Raw genomic sequence first — 19,491 nt, 5'->3', positions numbered from 1 at the left:
GTCACCTGCTGCCTTGCCTTGTACCCCGTCAGTGTTTGGATTCCCTTCCACATCCTCCTGCTGTCTCCTGTGTCACAGAGGTGTCCCTGGATTTTCTCTGCATAGGCACGTTTCGCTGCCTTGATTCCTTTTTCCAGTGCAGTCCTGGTAGATGGAAGAGCAGCTGTGTTACCGGCTCTGTAGGCTGCATCACGGGCCCTCAGCAGCAAGCGCACCTCTGCTGTCATCCATGGCTTTTCATTTCCACAGAGATTAGGGATGATCAGCCATGATCACATTGAATGGCGGTGCTGGCTCGAAGGGCCAAATGGCCTCCTCCTGCACCTGTTGTCTATTGTCCAGTGAAGGTAATTGGACTCTTGTTGTTAGACAAAAATGCTGGAGAAACTCAGCGTGTGAGGCAGCATCTATGGAGCGAAGGAAATGGTTCTTGAGTCTGAAGAAGGGTCTCGACCCGAATCGTCACCTATTCCTTTGAATCCTCTGTCCCAGAGAGTGTGAGAGAGAGAGAGGGATGGAGAGAGGGATGGAGAGAGGGACGGAGTGAGGAACGGAGAGAGGGATGGAGAGAGGGAGAGAGAGAGGGAGATGCAGGTGCAGCAGGCAGTGAAGAAAGTATATTCCCTAGGACATTGAGGGAAGTTAGTGTAGAAATAGCCGGGGCTATGACAGAAATATTTCAAATGTTATTAGAAACGGGAATAGTCCCCGAGGATTGGCGTACTGCGCATGTTGTTCCATTGTTTAAAAAGGGTTCTAAGAGTAAACCTAGCAATTATAGACCTGTTAGTTTGACTTCAGTGGTGGGCAAATTAATGGAAAAGATACTTAGTGATAATATATATAAGCATCTGGATAAACAGGGTCTGATTAGGAACAGTCAACATGGATTTGTGCCTGGAAGGTCATTTTGACTAAGCTTCTTGAATTTTTTGAAGCGGTTACTAGGGAAATTGACGAGGGTAAAGCAGTGGATGTTGTCTATATGGACTTTAGTAAGGCCTTTGACAAGGTTCCTCATGGAAGGTTGGTTAAGAAGGTTCAACTGTTGGGTATAAATGCAGGAGTAGCAAGATGGATTCAACAGTGGCTGAATGGGAGACGCCAGACGGTAATGGTGGATGGCTGTTTGTCGGGTTGGAGGCAGGTGACTAGTGGGGTGCCTCAGGGATCTGTGTTGGGTCCTTTGGTGTTTGTCATGTACATCAATGATCTGGATGATGGTGTGGTAAATTGGATTAGTAAGTATGCAGATGATACCAAGATAGGGGGTGTTGTGGATAATGAAGAGGATTTTCAAAGTCTACAGAGTGATTTAGGCCATTTGGAAGAATGGGCTGAAAGATGGCAGATGGAGTTTAATGCTGATAAATGTGAGGTGCTACACCTTGGCAGGACAAATCAAAATAGGACGTACATGGTAAATAGAAACATAGAAAATAGGTGCAGGAGTAGGCTGTTCGGCCCTTCGAGCCTGCACCGCCATTCAATATGATCATGGCTGATCATCCAACTCAGTATCCTGTACCTGCCTTCTCCCCATACCCCCTGATCCCTTTAGCCACAAGGGCCACATCTAACTCCCTCTTAAATATAGCCAATGAACTGGCCTCAACTACCTACTAAATGGTAGGGAATTGAAGAATGCAGTTGAACAGAGGGATCTGGGAATAACCGTGCATAGTTCCTTGAAGGTGGAATCTCATATAGATAGGGTGGTAAAGAAAGCTTTTGGTATGCTAGCCTTTATAAATCAGAGCATTGAGTATAGAAGCTGGGATGTAATGTTAAAATTGTACAAGGCATTGGTGAGACCAAATCTGGAGTATGGTGTACAATTTTGGTCGCCCAATTATAGGAAGGATGTCAACAAAATAGAGAGAGTACAGAGGAGATTTACTAGAATGTTGCCTGGGTTTCAACAACTAAGTTACAGAGAAAGGTTGAATAAGTTAGGTCGTTATTCTCTGGAGCGCAGAAGGTTAAGGGGGGACTTGATAGAGGTCTTTAAAATGATGAGAGGGATAGACAGAGTTGATGTGGACAAGCTTTTCCCTTTGAGAATAGGGAAGATTCAAACAAGAGGACATGACTTCAGAATTAAGGGACAGAAGTTTAGGGGTAACATGAGGGGGAACTTCTTTACTCAGAGAGTGGTAGCGGTGTGGAATGAGCTTCCAGTGGAAGTGGTGGAGGCAGGTTTGTTGGTATTTAAAAATAAATTGGATGGGCATATGGATGAGAAGGGAATGGAGGGTTATGGTATGAGTGCAGGCAGGTGGGACTAAGGGAAAATAATTGTTCGGCACGGACTTGTAGGGCCGAGATGGCCTGTTTCCGTGCTGTAATTGTTATATGGTTATAAAGTGAATGGTATGTTAGCATTCATAGCAAAAGGATTTGAGTATAGGAGCAGGGAGGTTCTACTGCAGTTATACAGGCTCTTGGTGAGACCACACCTGGAGTATTGCGTACAGTTTTGGTCTCCTAATCTGAGGAAAGACATTCTTGCCATAGAGGGAGCACAGAGAAGGTTCACCAGACTGATTTCTGGGATGTCAGGACTTTCATATGAAGATAGACTGGATAGACTCGGCTTGTACTCGCTAGAATTTAGAAGATTGAGGGGGCATCTTATAGAAACTTACAAAATTCTTAAGGGGTTGGACAGGCTAGATGAAGGAAGATTGTTCCCGATGTTGGGGAAGTCCAGAACAAGGGGTCGCAGTTTAAGGATAAGGGGGAAATCTTTTAGGACCGAGATGATAAAAACATTTTTCACACAGACAGTGGTGAATCTCTGGAATTCTCTGCCACAGAAGGTTGTTGAGGCCAGTTCATTGGCTATATTTAAGAGGGAGTTAGATGTGGCCCTTGTGGCGAAAGGGATCAGGGGGTATGGAGAGAAGGCAGGTACAGGATACTGAGTTGGATGATCAGCCATGATCATATTGAATGGCGGTGCAGGCTCGAAGGGCCGAATGGCCTGCTCCTGCACCTATTTTCCATGTTTCTATGAGAGGGAGGGAGAGAGGGAGATAGAGAAAGAGACAGAGAGAGGGAGCGAGAGAGACAGACAGACAGAGGGACAGAGAGAGAGAAAGAGACTGAGAGAGACAGACAGACAGACAGAGAGATATATTGATAGAGAGAGAGAGAGAGAGAGAGAGAGAGAGAGAGAGAGAGAGAGAGAGAGAGAGAGAGAGAGTGAGTAAAGGACAAAGGCTGAAAATGAGAAGCCAGTGTGACCTCAGTGTGGGGGGGAGAGAGAGAGACTGACAGAGAGAAAGAGACAGAGAAGGACACACACAGACAGACAGACAGACAGACAAAGAGAGAGAGGTACAGCGCGGAAACATGCCCTTCAGCCCAACTTGCCCACACCGGCCAACATGCCCCATCTACACTAGTCCCACCCTGACCAACATGCCCCATGTACACTAGTCCCACCCCGACCAACATGCCCCATCTACACTAGTCCCACCCCGACCAACATGCCCCATCTACACTAGCCCCACCCCGATCAACATGCCCCATCTACACCTGTCCCACTCCGACCAACATGCCCATCTACACCAGTCCCACCCCGACCAACATGCCCCATCTACACTAGTCCCACCTCGACCAACATACCCCATCTACACAAGTCCCACCCCGACCAACATGCCCCATCTACAATAGTCCCACCCCGACCAACATGCCCCACCTACACTAGTCCCACCCTGACCAACATGCCCCATCTACACTAGTCCCACCCCGACCAACATGCCCCATCTACACCAGTCCCACCCCGACCAACATGCCCCATGTACACTAGTCCCACCCCGACCAACATGCCCCATCTACACTAGACCCACCCCGACCAACATGCCCCATCTACACTAGTCCCACCCCGACCTACATGACCTATCTACACTAGTCCTACCCCGACCAACATGCCCCATCTACACTTGTCCCACCCTGACCAACATGCCCCATCTACACTAGTCTTGTACAAGAGATAGAGAGAGAGAGAGAGAGACAGACAGAGAGAGAGTAGAGTCAGGGACAGTGAGAGACAGACAGAGGGAGAGAGAGAGGCAGAGTAGGAGAGAGATACAGAGAGAGAGAGTCAGAGATACTCAGAGAGAGAGAGAGACAGTGAGAGAGAGACCAAGAGAGACAGAGAGAGAGGGGGGGGGCAGTGAGAGAGAGAGTGAGGCAGAGACAGAGAGAGAGTGAGAGAGAGAGAGGTCAGAGAGAGAGACATTTAGAGGCACAGAGAGAGAGAAAGAGAGAGGGGGAGGGGTGAAGAAGGTGGCTGGGTGAAGAGGGGTGAGAGGCTGGAGGTGGATAGGGGATGAAGGGAGTAGCGGGGAAAGCAGGGATCGAAGGGAGGGGGAGGGATTCAAGGGGGAGTGGGTTTGGTGCTGAGGGGGATGAACGGGGGGCAGGGAACTGGGGGGGGGGGAAGAGAGAGGACCAATGATCCATGAAAGGGGTAGGGAGCCAGGTGGGGGTGGGTTCACATTGTTTGGGGGTGGGGAGGAGGGAGCAAAGGGGGGTAAGGAGCAGGATGCGGCGACAGGGGTGAGGGGCAGGGAGCCACAGGGAGGAGGTCACATTGTTTGGGCATGGGGAGGGTGTTGCAGTTTAGGAAGTCAAACCAGGGCAGGATCTTCACTGTGAATGGCGGGGCACTGGGGGAATGTGTGGAGCCGAGGGATCTAGGAGTTGGGCCGAAGGGCCTCTTTCCAACGCTGTATCACTCTATGAATCTATGACAAAGTGCTGGAGTAACTCAACGGGTCAGGCAGCATCTGTGGAGAGAATGAATGGGTGACATTTGGGTCAAGACCCTTCTTTGGTTTAGTTTAGTTTAGAGATGCAGCGCGGAAACAGATCTTTTGGCCCGCAGAATCCACGCCGACCAGCGATTCTATCACTAGCACTATCCTACGCACATTAGGGACAATTTAACAATATTGCGGACGCCGACAAATCTACAACCCTAAACGTCTTTGAAATGTTGGAGAAAAGCGGAGCAGCCGGAGTAAAAACCATCACAGGTCAAGGGGAGAACGTACAAACTCCACATGGACAGCACCCGTAGTCAGGATGGAGCCCGGGTATCTGGCGGTGAGGCAGCAGCTGTCCCGCTGCGCCACTGTGCCGCACAGAATTGTATTAGTGATAAATAATGCATCCCAGAGTACATAAGGAAGTAGCCCCAGAAATAGTGGATGCATTAGTGATGATTTTTCAAAACTCTTTAGATTCTGGAGTAGTTCCTGAGGACTGGAGGGACGCTAATGTAACCCCACTTTTTAAAAAGGGAGGGAGAGAGAAAACGGGGAATTACAGACCAGTTAGTCTAACATCGGTAGCGGGGAAAATGCTAGAGTCAGTTATTAAAGATGGGATAGCAGCACATTTAGAAAGTGGTGAAATCATTGGACAAAGTCAGCATGAATTTATGAAAGGTAAATCATGTCTGACGAATCTTATAGAATTTTTTTCGAGGATGTAACTTGCAGAGTGGATAAGGGAAAACCAGTGGATGTGATATATCTGGACATTCAGAAGGGTTTTGACAAGGTCCCACATAAGAGATTGCGATGCAAACGTAAAGCACACGGTATTGGGGGTTCAGTATTGATGTGGATAGAGAACTGGCTGGCAGACAGGAAGCAAAGAGTAGGAGTAAACGGGACCTTTTCTGAATGGCAGGCAGTGACTAGTGGGGTACCACAAGGCTCAGTGCTGGGAGCCCAGCTATTTACAATATATATTAATGATTTGGACGAGGGAATTGAATGCAAAATCTCCAAGTTTGCGGATGACACGAAGCTGGGGGCAGTGTTGGCTGTGAGGAGGATGCTGGGAGGCTGCAAGTTGACTTGGATAGTTTGGGTGAGTGGGCAAATGCATGGCAGATGCAGTATAATGTGGATAAAGGTGAGGTTATCCACTTTGGTGGCAAGAACAGGAAAGTAGACTATTACTGAATGGTGGCCGTTTAGGAAAAGGGGAGATGCAATGAGACCTGGGTGTCATGGTACACCAGTCATTGAAAGTAGGCATGCAGGTGCAGCAGGCGGTGAAGAAGGCGAATGGTATGTTAGCATTCATAGCAAAAGGATTTGAGTGTAGGAGCAGGGAGGTTCTACTGCAGTTGTACAGGGCCTTGGTGAGGCCACACCTGAAGTATTGCGTACAGTTTTGGTCTCCTAATCTGAGGAAGAACATTCTTGCCACGGAGGGAGTGCAGAGAAGGTACACCAGACTGATTGCTGGGATGGCAGGACTTTCATATCAAGAAAGACTGGATAGACTCGGCTTTTACTCGCTAGAATTTAGAAGATTGAGGGGTGATCTTATAGAAACTTACAAAATTCTTAAGGGTTTGGACAGGCTAGATGCAGGAAGGTTGTTCCCGATGTTGGGGAAGTCCAGAACAAGGGGTCACAGTTTAAGGATAAGGGGGAAGTCTTTTAGGACCGCGATGAGAAAGTTTTTTTTCACACAGAGACTGGTGAATCTGTGGAATTCACTGCCACAGAAAGTAGTTGAGGCCAGGTCACTGGCTATATTTAAGAGGGAATTGGATGTGGCCTTTGTGGCTAAAGGGATCAGGGGGTATGGAGAGAAGGGAGGTACAGGATATGGAGTTGGATGATCAGCCATGATCATATTGAATGGCGTTGCAGGCTCGAAGGGCCGAATGGCCTACTCCTGCACCCATTTTCTATGTTTCTTTATAACGGTTCCCTCCGCCATAAACGCACTCAATATGTGCTAGTAATGTCCTGTTTGCCAGATTGTTGACCCTGTGTTCCCCTCCTGCAGGGTTTAGGAGCCGTTGCTGTGGACGGAGAGACAGGGACGTGAGCGGCTATTGAGGGCGGCCAGGGTGCCGGTGGGCTCCCCCATCTGCTCGGTGTGCGGGCTGAGCTTCGATGGAGGACCAACAAGTTAAATTGACATGTGTGGCAAGGTGTGGCGGTGCCTGAGCGAGCTGGAGGCCCACCGGCTGCTGCACACGGGAGAACGTCCCTTCAACTGCAGCAAGAGCTTCACTCACTACAAGTACTTGCAGGGGCACAACAGCATGCACTCCAGCGAGAGGCCCTTCACCTGCTCCAACTGCAGCATGAGCTTCAAGACGGCGAATCACCTGAAGATACACCGGCAGGTGCACACGGGCGAGAAGCCCTATGGCTGCTCCACCTGCGACATGAGCTTTGTCCAGTTGTCGGGGCTAAGGCAGCACCTGCTGGTGCACAGCAGTGAGCGGCCCTTCACCTGCTCCGACTGCGGCAAAGGCTTCAAGTCGTCCAATTACCTGAAGAGGCACAGGCGCCTGCACGCCAGCGAGCGCCCCTACACCTGCAGCGACTGCGGCAAAGGCTTCACCCAGTCCAAAGACCTGCTGTCCCACCGGCGCCTCCACACTGGGGAGCACCCCTACCGCTGCACCGAGTGCGGCAAGAGCTTCATCCAGTCCAGTCACCTGCTGGAGCACCAGCGCACCCACACTGGGGAGCGGCCCTACACCTGCGCCCAGTGCGGCAAGGGCTTCAGCCAGTCCTCTCACCTGCTGGAGCACCAGCGCACCCACACTGGGGAGCGCCCCTACACCTGCACCCAGTGCGGCAAGACCTTCAACCACTCCAGTCACCTGCTGGAGCACCAACACACCCACACCGGCGAGCGCCCCTACACCTGCGCCCAGTGCGGCAAGAGCTTCACCCACTCAAACACCCTGCTGTCCCACAAGCGCACCCACACCGGGGAGCGGCCCTACACCTGCACCCAGTGCGACAAGCGCTTCACCCGGTCCAGTCGCCTGCTGGAGCACCAGCGCACCCACACCGCGGAGCGGCCCTACACCTGCGACCAATGCGGCAAGTACTTCAGCTGCTCCAGCAGCTTGCTGGTGCACCAGCGCACCCACACCGGGGAGCGCCCCTACGCCTGTGCCCAGTGCGGCAAGAGCTTCACCCACTCCAGCACCCTGCTGTCCCACCAGCGCACCCACACCGGGGAGCGCCCCTACGCCTGTGTCCAGTGCGACAAGCGCTTCACCCGGTCCAGTCACCTGCTGAAGCACCAGCGCACCCACACTGGGGAGCGGCCCTACACCTGCACCCAATGCGGCAAGGGCTTCATCTGCTCCAACAGCCTGCTGGTGCACCAGCGCACCCACACCGGGGAGCGCCCCTACATCTGCACCCAGTGCGGCAAGGGCTTCAACCGTTCTAGTCACCTGCTGGAGCACCAGCGCACCCACACCGGGGAGCGGCCCTACACCTGCACCCAGTGCGGCAAGCACTTCACCCGGTCCAGCAACCTGCTGGTGCACCAGCGCACTCACACTGGCGAGCGCCCCTACACCTGCGTCCAGTGCGGCAAGGGCTTCACCAGCTCCTCCAAGCTACTGACCCACCAGCGGGTGCACTCCGGCGACCGACCCGTTCCCAGCCCGGTGTGTGGAGAGCGTTTTGCCATGGCCTCCCATGCCCTGTCTCACCAGCGCGTGCACACCAGTGGCCAGCCCTACGACTGCCCGTACTGTGGTGAGTCGTTTGACAGCTTGCGGGGGTTGCGGCAACACCGGCGGACCCACGCAGGCGAGCAGCTGATCCCACTGTGACAAGAGAGCACGGGGGCTGTGGGAGAACCAGCGGATACACACCGCAGAGAGACCCTTTGTGTGCGTTGAGTGTGGCAAGGGTTTCACCCACATGTCCAGCCTGTGGCAGCACTGGCGTTCCACACCGGCCAGTGCCCCTTCACCTGCCTGCTCTGTGGCAAGGCCTTTGCCCGCTCCTCCAGCCTGCTGGCACAATGCCACATGGATAGATAGGCACTGTTTAAGTAGACACAAAATGTTGACAGGAATGGGTAACGTTTCTGGGTTGAGACCCATCTTCAGTGTCGACCTGAAACGTCACCCATTCCTTGTCTCCAGAGATGCTGCCTGTCCCGTCGTCTCCATGCATTCCATTCTCTAGGCCCCCATCCTCTCATCTTCATCATGGATGTCCAGTCACTCTACACCTCCATCCCCCACCAGGATGGTCTCAAAGGCCTCCGGTTCTTCCTCGACCGGAGAAGCAACCTATACCCGTCCACTGAAACTCTCCTCCGCTTAGCGGAGCTGGTCCTTACCCTCAATAACCTTGTTTAACTCCTCCCATTTCCTTCAAATACAAGGCGTAGCTATGGGCACGCGCATGGGCCCCAGCTACGCCTGCCTCTTTGATACGTCGAATAATCCTTGTTCGAGGCATACCAGGGCCCCATCCCCGACCTCTACCTCCGCTACATCGACGATTGCTTTGGTGCCACATCCTGCACCCACACACAACAGACAGACTACATCCACCACCACTAACCTCCATCCGGCACTCAAATACACCTGGACCATTTCCGACCCTTCCCTACCATTCCTTGACCGCACTATCTCCATCGCAGGTGATAGACTTCTGACCAACATCCACTATAAACCCACTGACTCCCATGGCTATCTAGACTACTCTTTCTCCCACCCCGCTTCCTGTAAGGACTCCATCCCCTACTCACAATTCCTCCGTCTACGCCGCATCTGCTCCCAGGATGAGGTGTTCCACAACAGGGCATCAGAAATGTCCTCATTCTTCAGGGAACGGGGGTTCCACTCCCCTCCTATAGATGAGGCGCGCACTAGGGTCTCTTCAATACCCCGTAACACTGCTCTCATCCTCCCAATCGCAACAAGGGCAGAGTCCCCCATGTCCTCACCTTTCACCCCACTAGCCGTCACATACAACAAATAGTCCTCCATCAGTTTCGCCACCTCCAACGTTACCCCACCATTCGCCACATCTTCCCATCTCCCCCCCTGTCTGCCTTCCGCAAAGACCGTTCCCTCTGTAATTCCCTTGTCAATTCCCTTCCCTCCCGCACCACCTCCTCCCCGGGCACTTTCCCTTGCAACCGCAAGGGATGCTACACTTGTCGCTTTACCTCCCCCCTCGACTGCATTCAAGGACCCAAGCAGTCGTTCCAGGTGTGCCAGAGGTTCACCTGCATCTCCTCCAACCTCATCTATTGCATCTGCTGCTCTAGATGTCAGCTGATCTACATCGGTGAAACCAAGCGTAGGCTTGGCGATCGTTTCGCCGAACACCTCCGCTCGGTCCGCATTAACCGTCCTGACCTCCCGGTGGCTCAGCACTTCAACTCCGTATCTAACCTCTCTGTCCGGGGCCTCCTCCATGGCCAGAGTGAGGCCCACCCTAAATTGGAGGAACAGCACCTCATATTCCCCTTGGGGAGTCTGCATCCTGCTGGCACGAACATTGAATTCTCACAATTCTGTTAGCCCTTGATGTCTCCTCCCCTTCCCAGCTCCCCCTCAGCCCTCGGGCTCCTCCTTTTTCCTTTCTTCTCCCCCGCCCCCCCCACCCCACCCCCCATCAGTCTGAAGAAGGGTTTCGTCCCGAAACATTGCCTATCTCCTTCGCTCCATAGATGCGGCTGCACCCGCGGAGTTTCTCCAGCATTTTTGTGTACCTTCGATTTTCCAGCATCTGCAGTTCCTTCTTAAACAACATGCTGCCTGACCCGCTGAGTTACTCCAGCACTCTGAAATGGCACCTATCCATGTTCTCCAGAGTTGCTGCCTGACCCACTGAGTTACTTCAGCACTCTGAAATGTCACCTATCCATGTTCTCCAGAGATGCTGCCTGGCCCGCTGAGTTACTCCAGCACTTTGTGTTAGTTGTAGAGTGGTACAGTGTGGAAACAGGCCCTTTGGCCCAACTTGCCTACACCGATCAACATGTCCCAGCTACACTAGTCCCATCGGCCTGTGTTTGGTCCATATCCCTCCAAACTTGTCCAATCCATGTAACTGTCTAACTGTTTCTTGGGATGGTACCAGCCTCAACTACCTCCTGTGACAGTTTGTTCCACACACCCACCACCCTCTGTGTGAATGTACCCCTCAGTTTCCTTTTAAATCTTTTCCCCTTCACCTTGAACCCATGTCCTCTGGTCCTCGAATCCCCCACTCTGGGCAAGAGATTCTGTGCATCTAACTAAACTGTTCTATGCAAGATTCCAGCATCTGCAGTTTCTTGTGTCTCCCTCACCTATATCCACCTATCACTTCTGAAGAAGGGTCTCAACCTGAAACTTCACCCATTCCTTCTCTCTAGAGATGCTGCCTGTCCCGCTGAGTTACTCCAGCATTTTGTATCCACCTATCACTTGCCAGGATTTGCTCTGCCCCATCTCTCTTTTCCAGCTTCCTCCCCTCACCCTCTCCACTCAGTCTGAAGAAGGGTCCTGACTTAAGTGTTGTTTGTCCATTCCCTCTAAAGCGGTGGAGGAACTCAGTGGGTCAGGCCGCATCTGTAGAGGGAAGGGAATCTAAGGCGACCACTCCCACCTCTCCTTTCCAACTTTCTCCACCCCCCACACCAAGCAGTCTGAAGAAGGGTCCTGACCTAGAATGTTGCCTGTCCATGTTCTCCAGACGTGCAAGTTACTCCAGGAGATTGCGTCTCTCTTTGTAAACCGGCATCTGCTGTTTCTTCTTTACGTATGAGAAGAGGAAAACCATATAACAATTACAGCATTGAAACAGGCCATCTCGGCCCTTCTAGTCCGTGCCGAACACTTATCCTCCCCTAGTCCCATCTACCTGCACTCAGACCATAACCCTCCATTCCTTTCCCGTCCATATACCTACCCAATTTATTTTTAAATGATAACATCAAACCTGCCTCTACCACTTCCACTGGAAGTTCATTCACACAGCTACTACTCCCTGAGTAAAGAAGTTCCCCCTCATGTTACCCCTAAACTTCTGTACCTTAATTCTCAAATCATATCCTCTTGTTTGAATCTTCCCTACCTTCAATGGAAAAAGCTTATCCATGTCAACTCTGTCTATCCCTCTCATAATTTTAAAGACCTCTATCAAGTTCCCCCTGAACCTTCTGTGCTCCAAAGAATAAAGACCTATCTTGTTCAACCTTTCTCTGTAACTTAGTTGCTGAAACCCAGGCAACATTCTAGTAAATCTCCTCTGTACTCTCTCTATTTTGTTGACATGTTTCCTATAATTTGGCAACCATACTTCAGAATTGGCCTCACCAATGCCTTGTACAATTTTGACATTACATCCCAACGCAATGCTCTGATTTATAATGGCCAGCACTCCAAAAGCTTTCTTTACCACCCTATCTACATGAGATTCCACCCTAAGGGAACAATGCACAGTTACTCCTAGATCCCTCTGTTCAACTTCATTCCTCAATTTGCTACCATTTACCATGTACGTCCTATTTTGATTTGTTCTGCCAAGATGTAGCACCTCACACTTATCAGCATTAAATTACATCTGCCATCTTTCAGCCCACTCTTCCAAATGGCCTAAATCTCTCTGTAGACTTTGAAAATCTACATCATTATCCACAACACCACCTAACTTAGTATCATCTGCATACTTACTAATCCAATTTACCACACCATCATCCAGATCATTGATGTACATGACAAACAACAGTGGACCCAACACATATCCCTGAGGCACCCCACTAGTCACCGGCCTCTAACGTGACAAACAGCCATCCACCATTACTCTCTGGCATCTCCCATTCAGCCACTGTTGAATCCATCTTGCTACTCCACCATTAATACCCAACAATTGAACCTTCTTAATCAACCTTCCATGAGGAACCTTGTCAAATGCCTTACTGGTGTCCATATAGAAACATCCACCGCTTTACCCTCATCAATTTCCCTAGTAACCTCTTCAAAAATCCAAGATTAGTCAAACATTACCTTCCAGGCACAAATCCTGGAAGGTCAAGTTTGGCTAATTTTGTACTTCTTGAAAACATTAGTTAAGACCAAAGTTGGACTCTTGAAGACTGAAAAAGGTGAATTTATTATGGGGAACAAGAAAATGGCAGATGAGTTGAACAGGTACTGTTCCATCTTCCCTAAGGAGGACACAAACAATCTTCCTGCTGTACTAGTGGCCAGTGGATCTGGGGTGATGGAGGAATTGAAAAAAATCCACATTAGGCAGGAAATGGTGTTGGGTAGACTCATGGGACTGAAGGCTGATAAATCCCCAGGGCCTGATGGTCTGCATCCCAGGCTACTTAAGGAAGTGGCTCTAAAAATCGTGGACACATTGGTGATCATTTTCCAATGTTCTATAGATTCAGGATCAGTTCCTGTGGATTGGAGGGTAGCTAATGTTATCCCACTTTTTAAGAAATGCGGGAGAGAGAAAACGGAATTATATACCAGTTAGCCTGACATCGGTGGTGGGGAAGCTGCTGTAGTCAATTATAAAAGATGAAATAGCCGCATATTTGGATAGCAGTAACAGGATCGGTCCGAGTCAGCATGGATTTACGAAGGGGAAATCATGCTTGACTAATCCTCTGGAATTTTTTGAGGATGTAACTAGGAAAATGGACAAGGGAGAGGCAGTGGATGTCATGCACCAGGACTTTCAGACAGCATTTGATACGGTTCCACATTGGAGATTAGTGAGCAACATTAGGGCACATGGTATTGGGGATAGAGTGCTGACATGGATAGAAAATTGGTTGCCAGACGAAACGGGTCCCTTTCAGAATGGCAGGCAGTGACAAGTGGGGTACCGCAAGGCTCGGTGCTGGGACCGCAGCTATTTACAATATACATCAATGAAGAGATTTAAAAGTAACATGAGCAAATTTGTAGATGAGACAAAGCAGGGTGGCAGTGTGAACTGTAATGAGGATGCTATGAGAATGCAGGGTGACTTGGACAGTTTGGGTGCGTGGGCAGATGCATGGCAGATGCAGTTTTATGTGGATAAATGTGAGGTTATGCACTTTTGTAGCAGAAACAGGAAGGCAGTTTATTATCTAAATGTCAAGTTGGCAAATGCGGAAGTACAACGGGATCTCGGGGTCCTTGTTCATCAGTGACTGAAAGTAAGCATGCAGGTACAGCAGGCCATGAATAAAGCGAATGGCATGTTGGTCGTCATAACAAGAGCAGTTGAGTATCGGAGCAAAGAGGTCCTTCTGCAGTTGTATAGGGACCTAGTGAGACGACGCCTGGAGTATTGTGTACAGTTTTGGTCTCCAAATTTAAGGAAGGACATTCTTGCTATTGAGGGAGTGCAGCGTAGGTTCACAAGTTTAATTCCCGGGATGGCGGAAGTCATATGCTGAGAGAATGGAGTGGCTGGGCTTGTACACTGGAGTTTAGAAGGATGAGAGGGGATCTGATTGAAACATATAGGATTATTAAGGGTTTGGACATGCTAGAGGCAGGAAACATGTTTCCGATGTTCGGGGAGGTCCAGAACCAGGGGTAACAGTTTAAGAATAAGGTAAGCCATTTAGAATGGAGTTGAGGAAACACTTTTTTCACACAGTGAGTTGTGAGTCTGTGGAATTCTCTGCCTCAGGGCCGGTTCGCTGGATAGATAGATAGCGAGAGCTAGATAGGGATCTTAATGATAGCGGAGTCAGGGGATATGGGGAGAAGGCAGGAACGGGGTACTGATTGTGGATGATCAGCCATGATCACATTGAATGGCAATGCTGGCTTGAAAGGCCGAATGACCAATTCCTGCACCTGTTGTCTATTGTATCAGGACTAGGCGTGTATTTCACCCTACACTCCAAGGCCTGCTGGATCTCCCGGTTGCCAACCATTTTAACTCCCCTTCCTACTCCCACTGATGTTTCTGTCCTGAGCCTCCTACATTGCCAGAGTGAGGTGACACGCAATCTGGAGGAACAGCACCTCATAGCTTACAGCCCAATGACATGAACATTGAATTCTCCAAATTAAGGAAACTCCCCCCTCCTGCTCAAGTCCTGGAGTCTGTCCCGACCCCATCTCTTTTTTCAAGCTTTCTCCCCCGACTCCATCAGCCCAAAGAAGGGTCCAGACCCTACACGTCACCTGTTCATTCCCTCCAAAGTGCCGGTAGAACTCAGCAGGTCAGACATCCGTGGTGGGAAACGGATGGAGAAGTGTTCCTATTACAAGCTCACCTTGGCCCTGTCAAGAATGCGGTGTCCATTCTTGGGATGGGATGCAAGGTCCGAGCTGACCAGTCATCGACAGCCCCCCCTTCCCTTCCCTCGTGGGCCATCTCTTTGTCATTCCTCTGACTTCTCGCTGGATGACAAGCAGAACCGTCTTGGTTTAACAGTAGATGTATCTTCGTCCTTTTGGCGTTTCATTTCTGCAGGTATTTACAGCGGAAACAAAACTACTTCCCTTAGGTCCTGATCTTCCTTTTGTTTTAGTAAAGGTAGAACCTTTGACAGTTGTGATTGGTTTAGGATCTTGAATATTCCCATAGCGTAAATTTGACATGAACTGTACTTCCTTTTCTATGAAGTTCACCAGATCAGGAAGCATGGCCTCTCCATTCTCATTTTCCTCTAACAGACCAGCTTTATCTTTTCTCTAAGTCTATAGGGCAGTTTTAGAGTGATAATTTTCATATTGCTAACAACATTCATTTCTTGCATGTGGTCTAAGAGGGAAGTCATTTCTTTCATACTTCTAAGACGTATCGCAAACTCCCGCAATGCTTTGGCATCTTCTGGCTGGATAGCTGTCCAAGCATAGGCCTTCTTCATGAGGATGTCTTTGGATCATGGAAGTTTAAAGGGACTTTTATGTAGTGTGTTGGCAGCGAGCGGCGACTGCGGAGGGTTCAACAGCCCTGACCACGGGTGAACAAAAGGGGAAGATGATTGAACTTTATTACTTTCCATCACAGTGAGGAATGTGGATTCCACTGTGGCGGATGTTTATGTTAGATTTTATTTTATGTGGCTGTGTGTCTTGTTGCTTTTTACTTAGTATTGCTGTACGGTAACTCAAATATCACTGTACCTTAATTGGTGCATGTGACAATAAATTCCAACTTGAACTTGATAAGCCTTCATCTATATTTCTATAATAAAATTCTAATATTGATGTGTATTTATTTGTGTGTGATGTTTGTGTGTACTCACATTTTCTCGAAAATACAACACACTAACGGTAACATTTTTACATATTCCGTTAGAATTTTTCCTCCTGGAGTCCAAAACAGCTCATCTGAAAAATTCATGCTTTATTTCTTGAGTTATTTATGTAAATGTTCACACATCCGAAAATTAACGAGATGGTCTTGCTGATGACGTCACAATGGGTCTTCCGCGCATGACCTGCGCTGCGTTCCACGCACTGCGAGTGACGTCACACCTCCCCCCGCCCAACTCGCAGTCGTTTGGTTGACACCCGCTGCCCCGCTACTCCCCCTCCTCCTCTCCCAAGCCCATCCTCTCCCGCCTCCTCTCTCCCCCTACTCTATCTCCCCTCCTATTTCCCCCTCCTCCTCTCCCAAGCCCATCCTCTCCCGCCTCCTCTCTCCCCATACTCTATCTCCCCTCCTATTTCCCCCTCCTCCTCTCCCAAGCCCATCCTCTCCCACCTCCTCTCTCTCCCTACTCTCTCTCCCCTCCTATCTCACCCTCCTCTCTACCCCCTCCTCAATACCCCCTCCCCGCTACCTCACCTCCTCTCTCTCCCATCCTCTCTCTCCCCCTCCTCTCTCTCACCCCCCTCCTCTCTCCCCCCCGCCCCGCTACCTTTCCTCTCTCCCCCTCCTCTCTCACCCCCCTCCTCTCTACTCCCCTCTCTACTTCTCTCCTCCCTCTCTCCCCCCTTGTCTCTCACGTGTGTGTGTCGCCACACTTGGTCTAGTATATATTACAACAAGGATAATGCGGACTGATCGTGCACAATTGTGACGGCTTGATTCCAAAGGCAGGGCAGGGGCATTCCCTGAGGGATTCGGGGGGTTGGAAGAGCTTTCTTCTGTGTTTTTCCCCCCGTTTTCCGGGGAGGAAGGCAGCGGCACTCGGCCCGTCGGGGCTAGGATGCGCGGGAGGAAGGCTGAGCTCGCCTCCCCTGCCCCGATCCGTCCACCATGGAGGGGGAATCGAGTAAACTCCACACGGACACGGACATTGGTCGCTCTGCCCGGAGATTAGCCCTTCGCCCCCTCTCGTCCGTGCTTCCTCGGGCTTTATGCAACACAATCTTGCACTGTTCTGCACTGGATATTGCATTAATTGCGTTTGTCATCACTGTATGTACACTTTGCTCTGGCGGCTGCGTGTGAACGAGCGATTTCATCGCCTCCTGATCGATGTGCAGAACAACAAACTTACCCCACCAAGCTGGCTACTCCCTTTCATTCCCCTTACTCCCCCAAGCTGCCTACCCCCCATTCCTTACTCCCCCAAGCTGCCTACCCCCTTTCATTCCCCTTACTCCCCCAAACTGCCTACCCCCCATTCCTTACCCCCCCAAGCTGCCTACCCCCATTCCTTACTCCCCCAAGCTGCCTACCCCCCATTCCCCTTACTCCCCCAAGCTGGCTACCCCCTTCCATTCACCTTACTCCACCAAGCTGGCTACCCCCTTTCATTCCCCTTACTCCCCCAAGCTGCCTACCCCCATTCCTTACGCCCCCAAGCTGCCTACATCCCATTCTTTACTCCCCAAGCTGGCGATCTCCCATCTCTCATTACCCCCAGACTGGCCACCTCCATACCTTATCCCCCAACCTGGCTACATCCCATCCGGTACCCCCCTACGTGAGTATCCCTCCATTCGTTAATCCTCCAAGCTGGTTACCTCCCATTCCCCTTACTCCTCCAAGCAGGCCACGTCCCATTCCTCCCCTGTCCCACTTATGAACCCTGAACGGAAACCTCTGGTGACCTTGCGCCCCACCCAAGGTTTCCATGAGTCGGCAGAGGTCACTCGCCTGGAGAGCCTCGACCGAAGCGTGAGCTGCATCTACTGACCAAAGATCCTACAGCGTCTTTGCTACCGACCGCACACACACACACATCGCGAAGGTGGGGGCCAGGGACAGCGGAGGAGTGTTGTCTGCGTGATGAAGAGGTAGGTAAATGGCTGCCGCAGAGCACGGTAAGTCCTTTAGAGAGTGCGGGAGGGAAGGGGAAAGATGGGAGAAAAGGACAGAGAAAGGGAGAGAAGGGAAGAGAAGGGGAGATAAGGGGGTGGAAGTGGGGAGAAGGGGAGAGACGAGGGGGGAAGGGGGAGAGAAGGGGAGACGGAAGGGGGAGAGAAGGAGGAAGAAGGACTGGGGACAGTTTTAAGAAGTTCAATAAAGTTAGTGGGCATTTGACCTACCGGCGGAACTTCTAGGTCCTGAAAACCAACGATCCTACAGGATGTTTGCTGAAAACTCCAATGAGCCAATCAAAATGGCCGGTCAGCGAAGGAGATTTCATTCGACTGCCTGTAAGTACATAGCGACCCCACTCCACTGGCTTCGACCAAATGGCAACCTATTTTTAGTCGAGGCCGGTTTTGAATTTGTTGAAATAATCGCAGGATCATAGAAGAAACATCGGCCATGCGGAAACCACTTTAGACCATTAGGGAGAGTGATCTAAATCTCTGGGAACTTCACGGAAACCTTGGGTGGGGCACAAGGTCACCAGCGGTTTCCGTTCAGGTTTCCTAAGTGGGATAGGGGCTCCCATCCCTTACTCCCCCAAGCTGGCTCCCACCGCACTATCACGGCTCCGGGCAGCGGACACACGGGGCCGGGTGGAGCGGGGCCGCGGCTCCGGGCAGCGGACACACGGGGCCATAAACACGGCAATATCCCCGCCAGCTGATGCAGAGTTGGGGACAGTCTGGTCCCTCCACACACCCAGTCACTGACCGCGCTGCACCGGCACCATGACCCCCCCCCCCCTACCACGACCCACGCATCGGGTGATTCACCCCCCCCCCCGCCCCACACATGGGGTGATTCATCCCCCCCCCCAGCCCCAGACCCACACATGGGGTGATTAACCCCCCGGACCCCCACATGGGATGATTCACCCGGGTGCCGGGCTGTCTGTAGCCCCACCGCTGTGTTTCAGACACCAAACACCAAACGATATTGCCAAGTGCAGGAACTATCTTTCAAGTAATGGGGAGGTGTGCGACTGCCCTACGGCTACAGATATGCATGGAGGCGAGAATAATTTATTATCATTTCTGGAGATTGAGGACTTCCGGTGGCGACATGCTTTGTTAGCAGTCACAAACTTTCTAGCTCCGCTGAAAAAAATCGCGATTTTTCGCGTTAAAATCGGGTCTGGAGGTCGGGACCGTTTTTAAAAACTTACCGGAGCCTCATGTCGCGGTGCTGATGACGTCATCAGTAAGCGCCGTGAATTTAACGGCGGGAAAGGCATTTTAAATGAAACACACGTCTCCAGGTCAGAGCCCACAGAGGAAAGTCACACAACACCTGCTGAAGACTCAGGAACATCAAGAAACTGCAGAACTGACCTCTGGAGTGGTCTCTGGAATGGCTACATGATCTAAGACTGAGATGACCACAAAAGAGAAAACCGAAATGGAGGAGTTAAAGAACTCGGTAAGAGATTTGAAAA

General features: G+C 50.9%; 1 protein-coding gene and 1 pseudogene across 1 annotated transcript; one reads left to right on the top strand and one right to left on the bottom strand.

Moving 5' to 3' along the window:
• Positions 1 to 6,838: 6,838 nt before the first annotated feature.
• Positions 6,839 to 8,563, top strand: LOC116982233 (zinc finger protein 883-like; the record flags this gene model as incomplete). Its single annotated transcript, XM_033035518.1, has 1 exon — positions 6,839 to 8,563. A coding segment is annotated over exon 1 (1,599 nt), but the record flags the coding sequence as incomplete, so codon positions are not given.
• An 8,370-nt stretch (positions 8,564 to 16,933) lies between these two features.
• The window catches only part of LOC116982317, a 78,605-nt pseudogene continuing 76,047 nt past the window's right edge, over positions 16,934 to 19,491 (bottom strand).

Source organism: Amblyraja radiata, chromosome 16, assembly GCF_010909765.2.
Source record: "Amblyraja radiata isolate CabotCenter1 chromosome 16, sAmbRad1.1.pri, whole genome shotgun sequence".
NCBI lineage: Eukaryota > Metazoa > Chordata > Chondrichthyes > Rajiformes > Rajidae > Amblyraja > Amblyraja radiata.
Note: the sequence above shows the minus strand (reverse complement) of the source record. Positions and strands in the feature narration are given on the sequence as shown.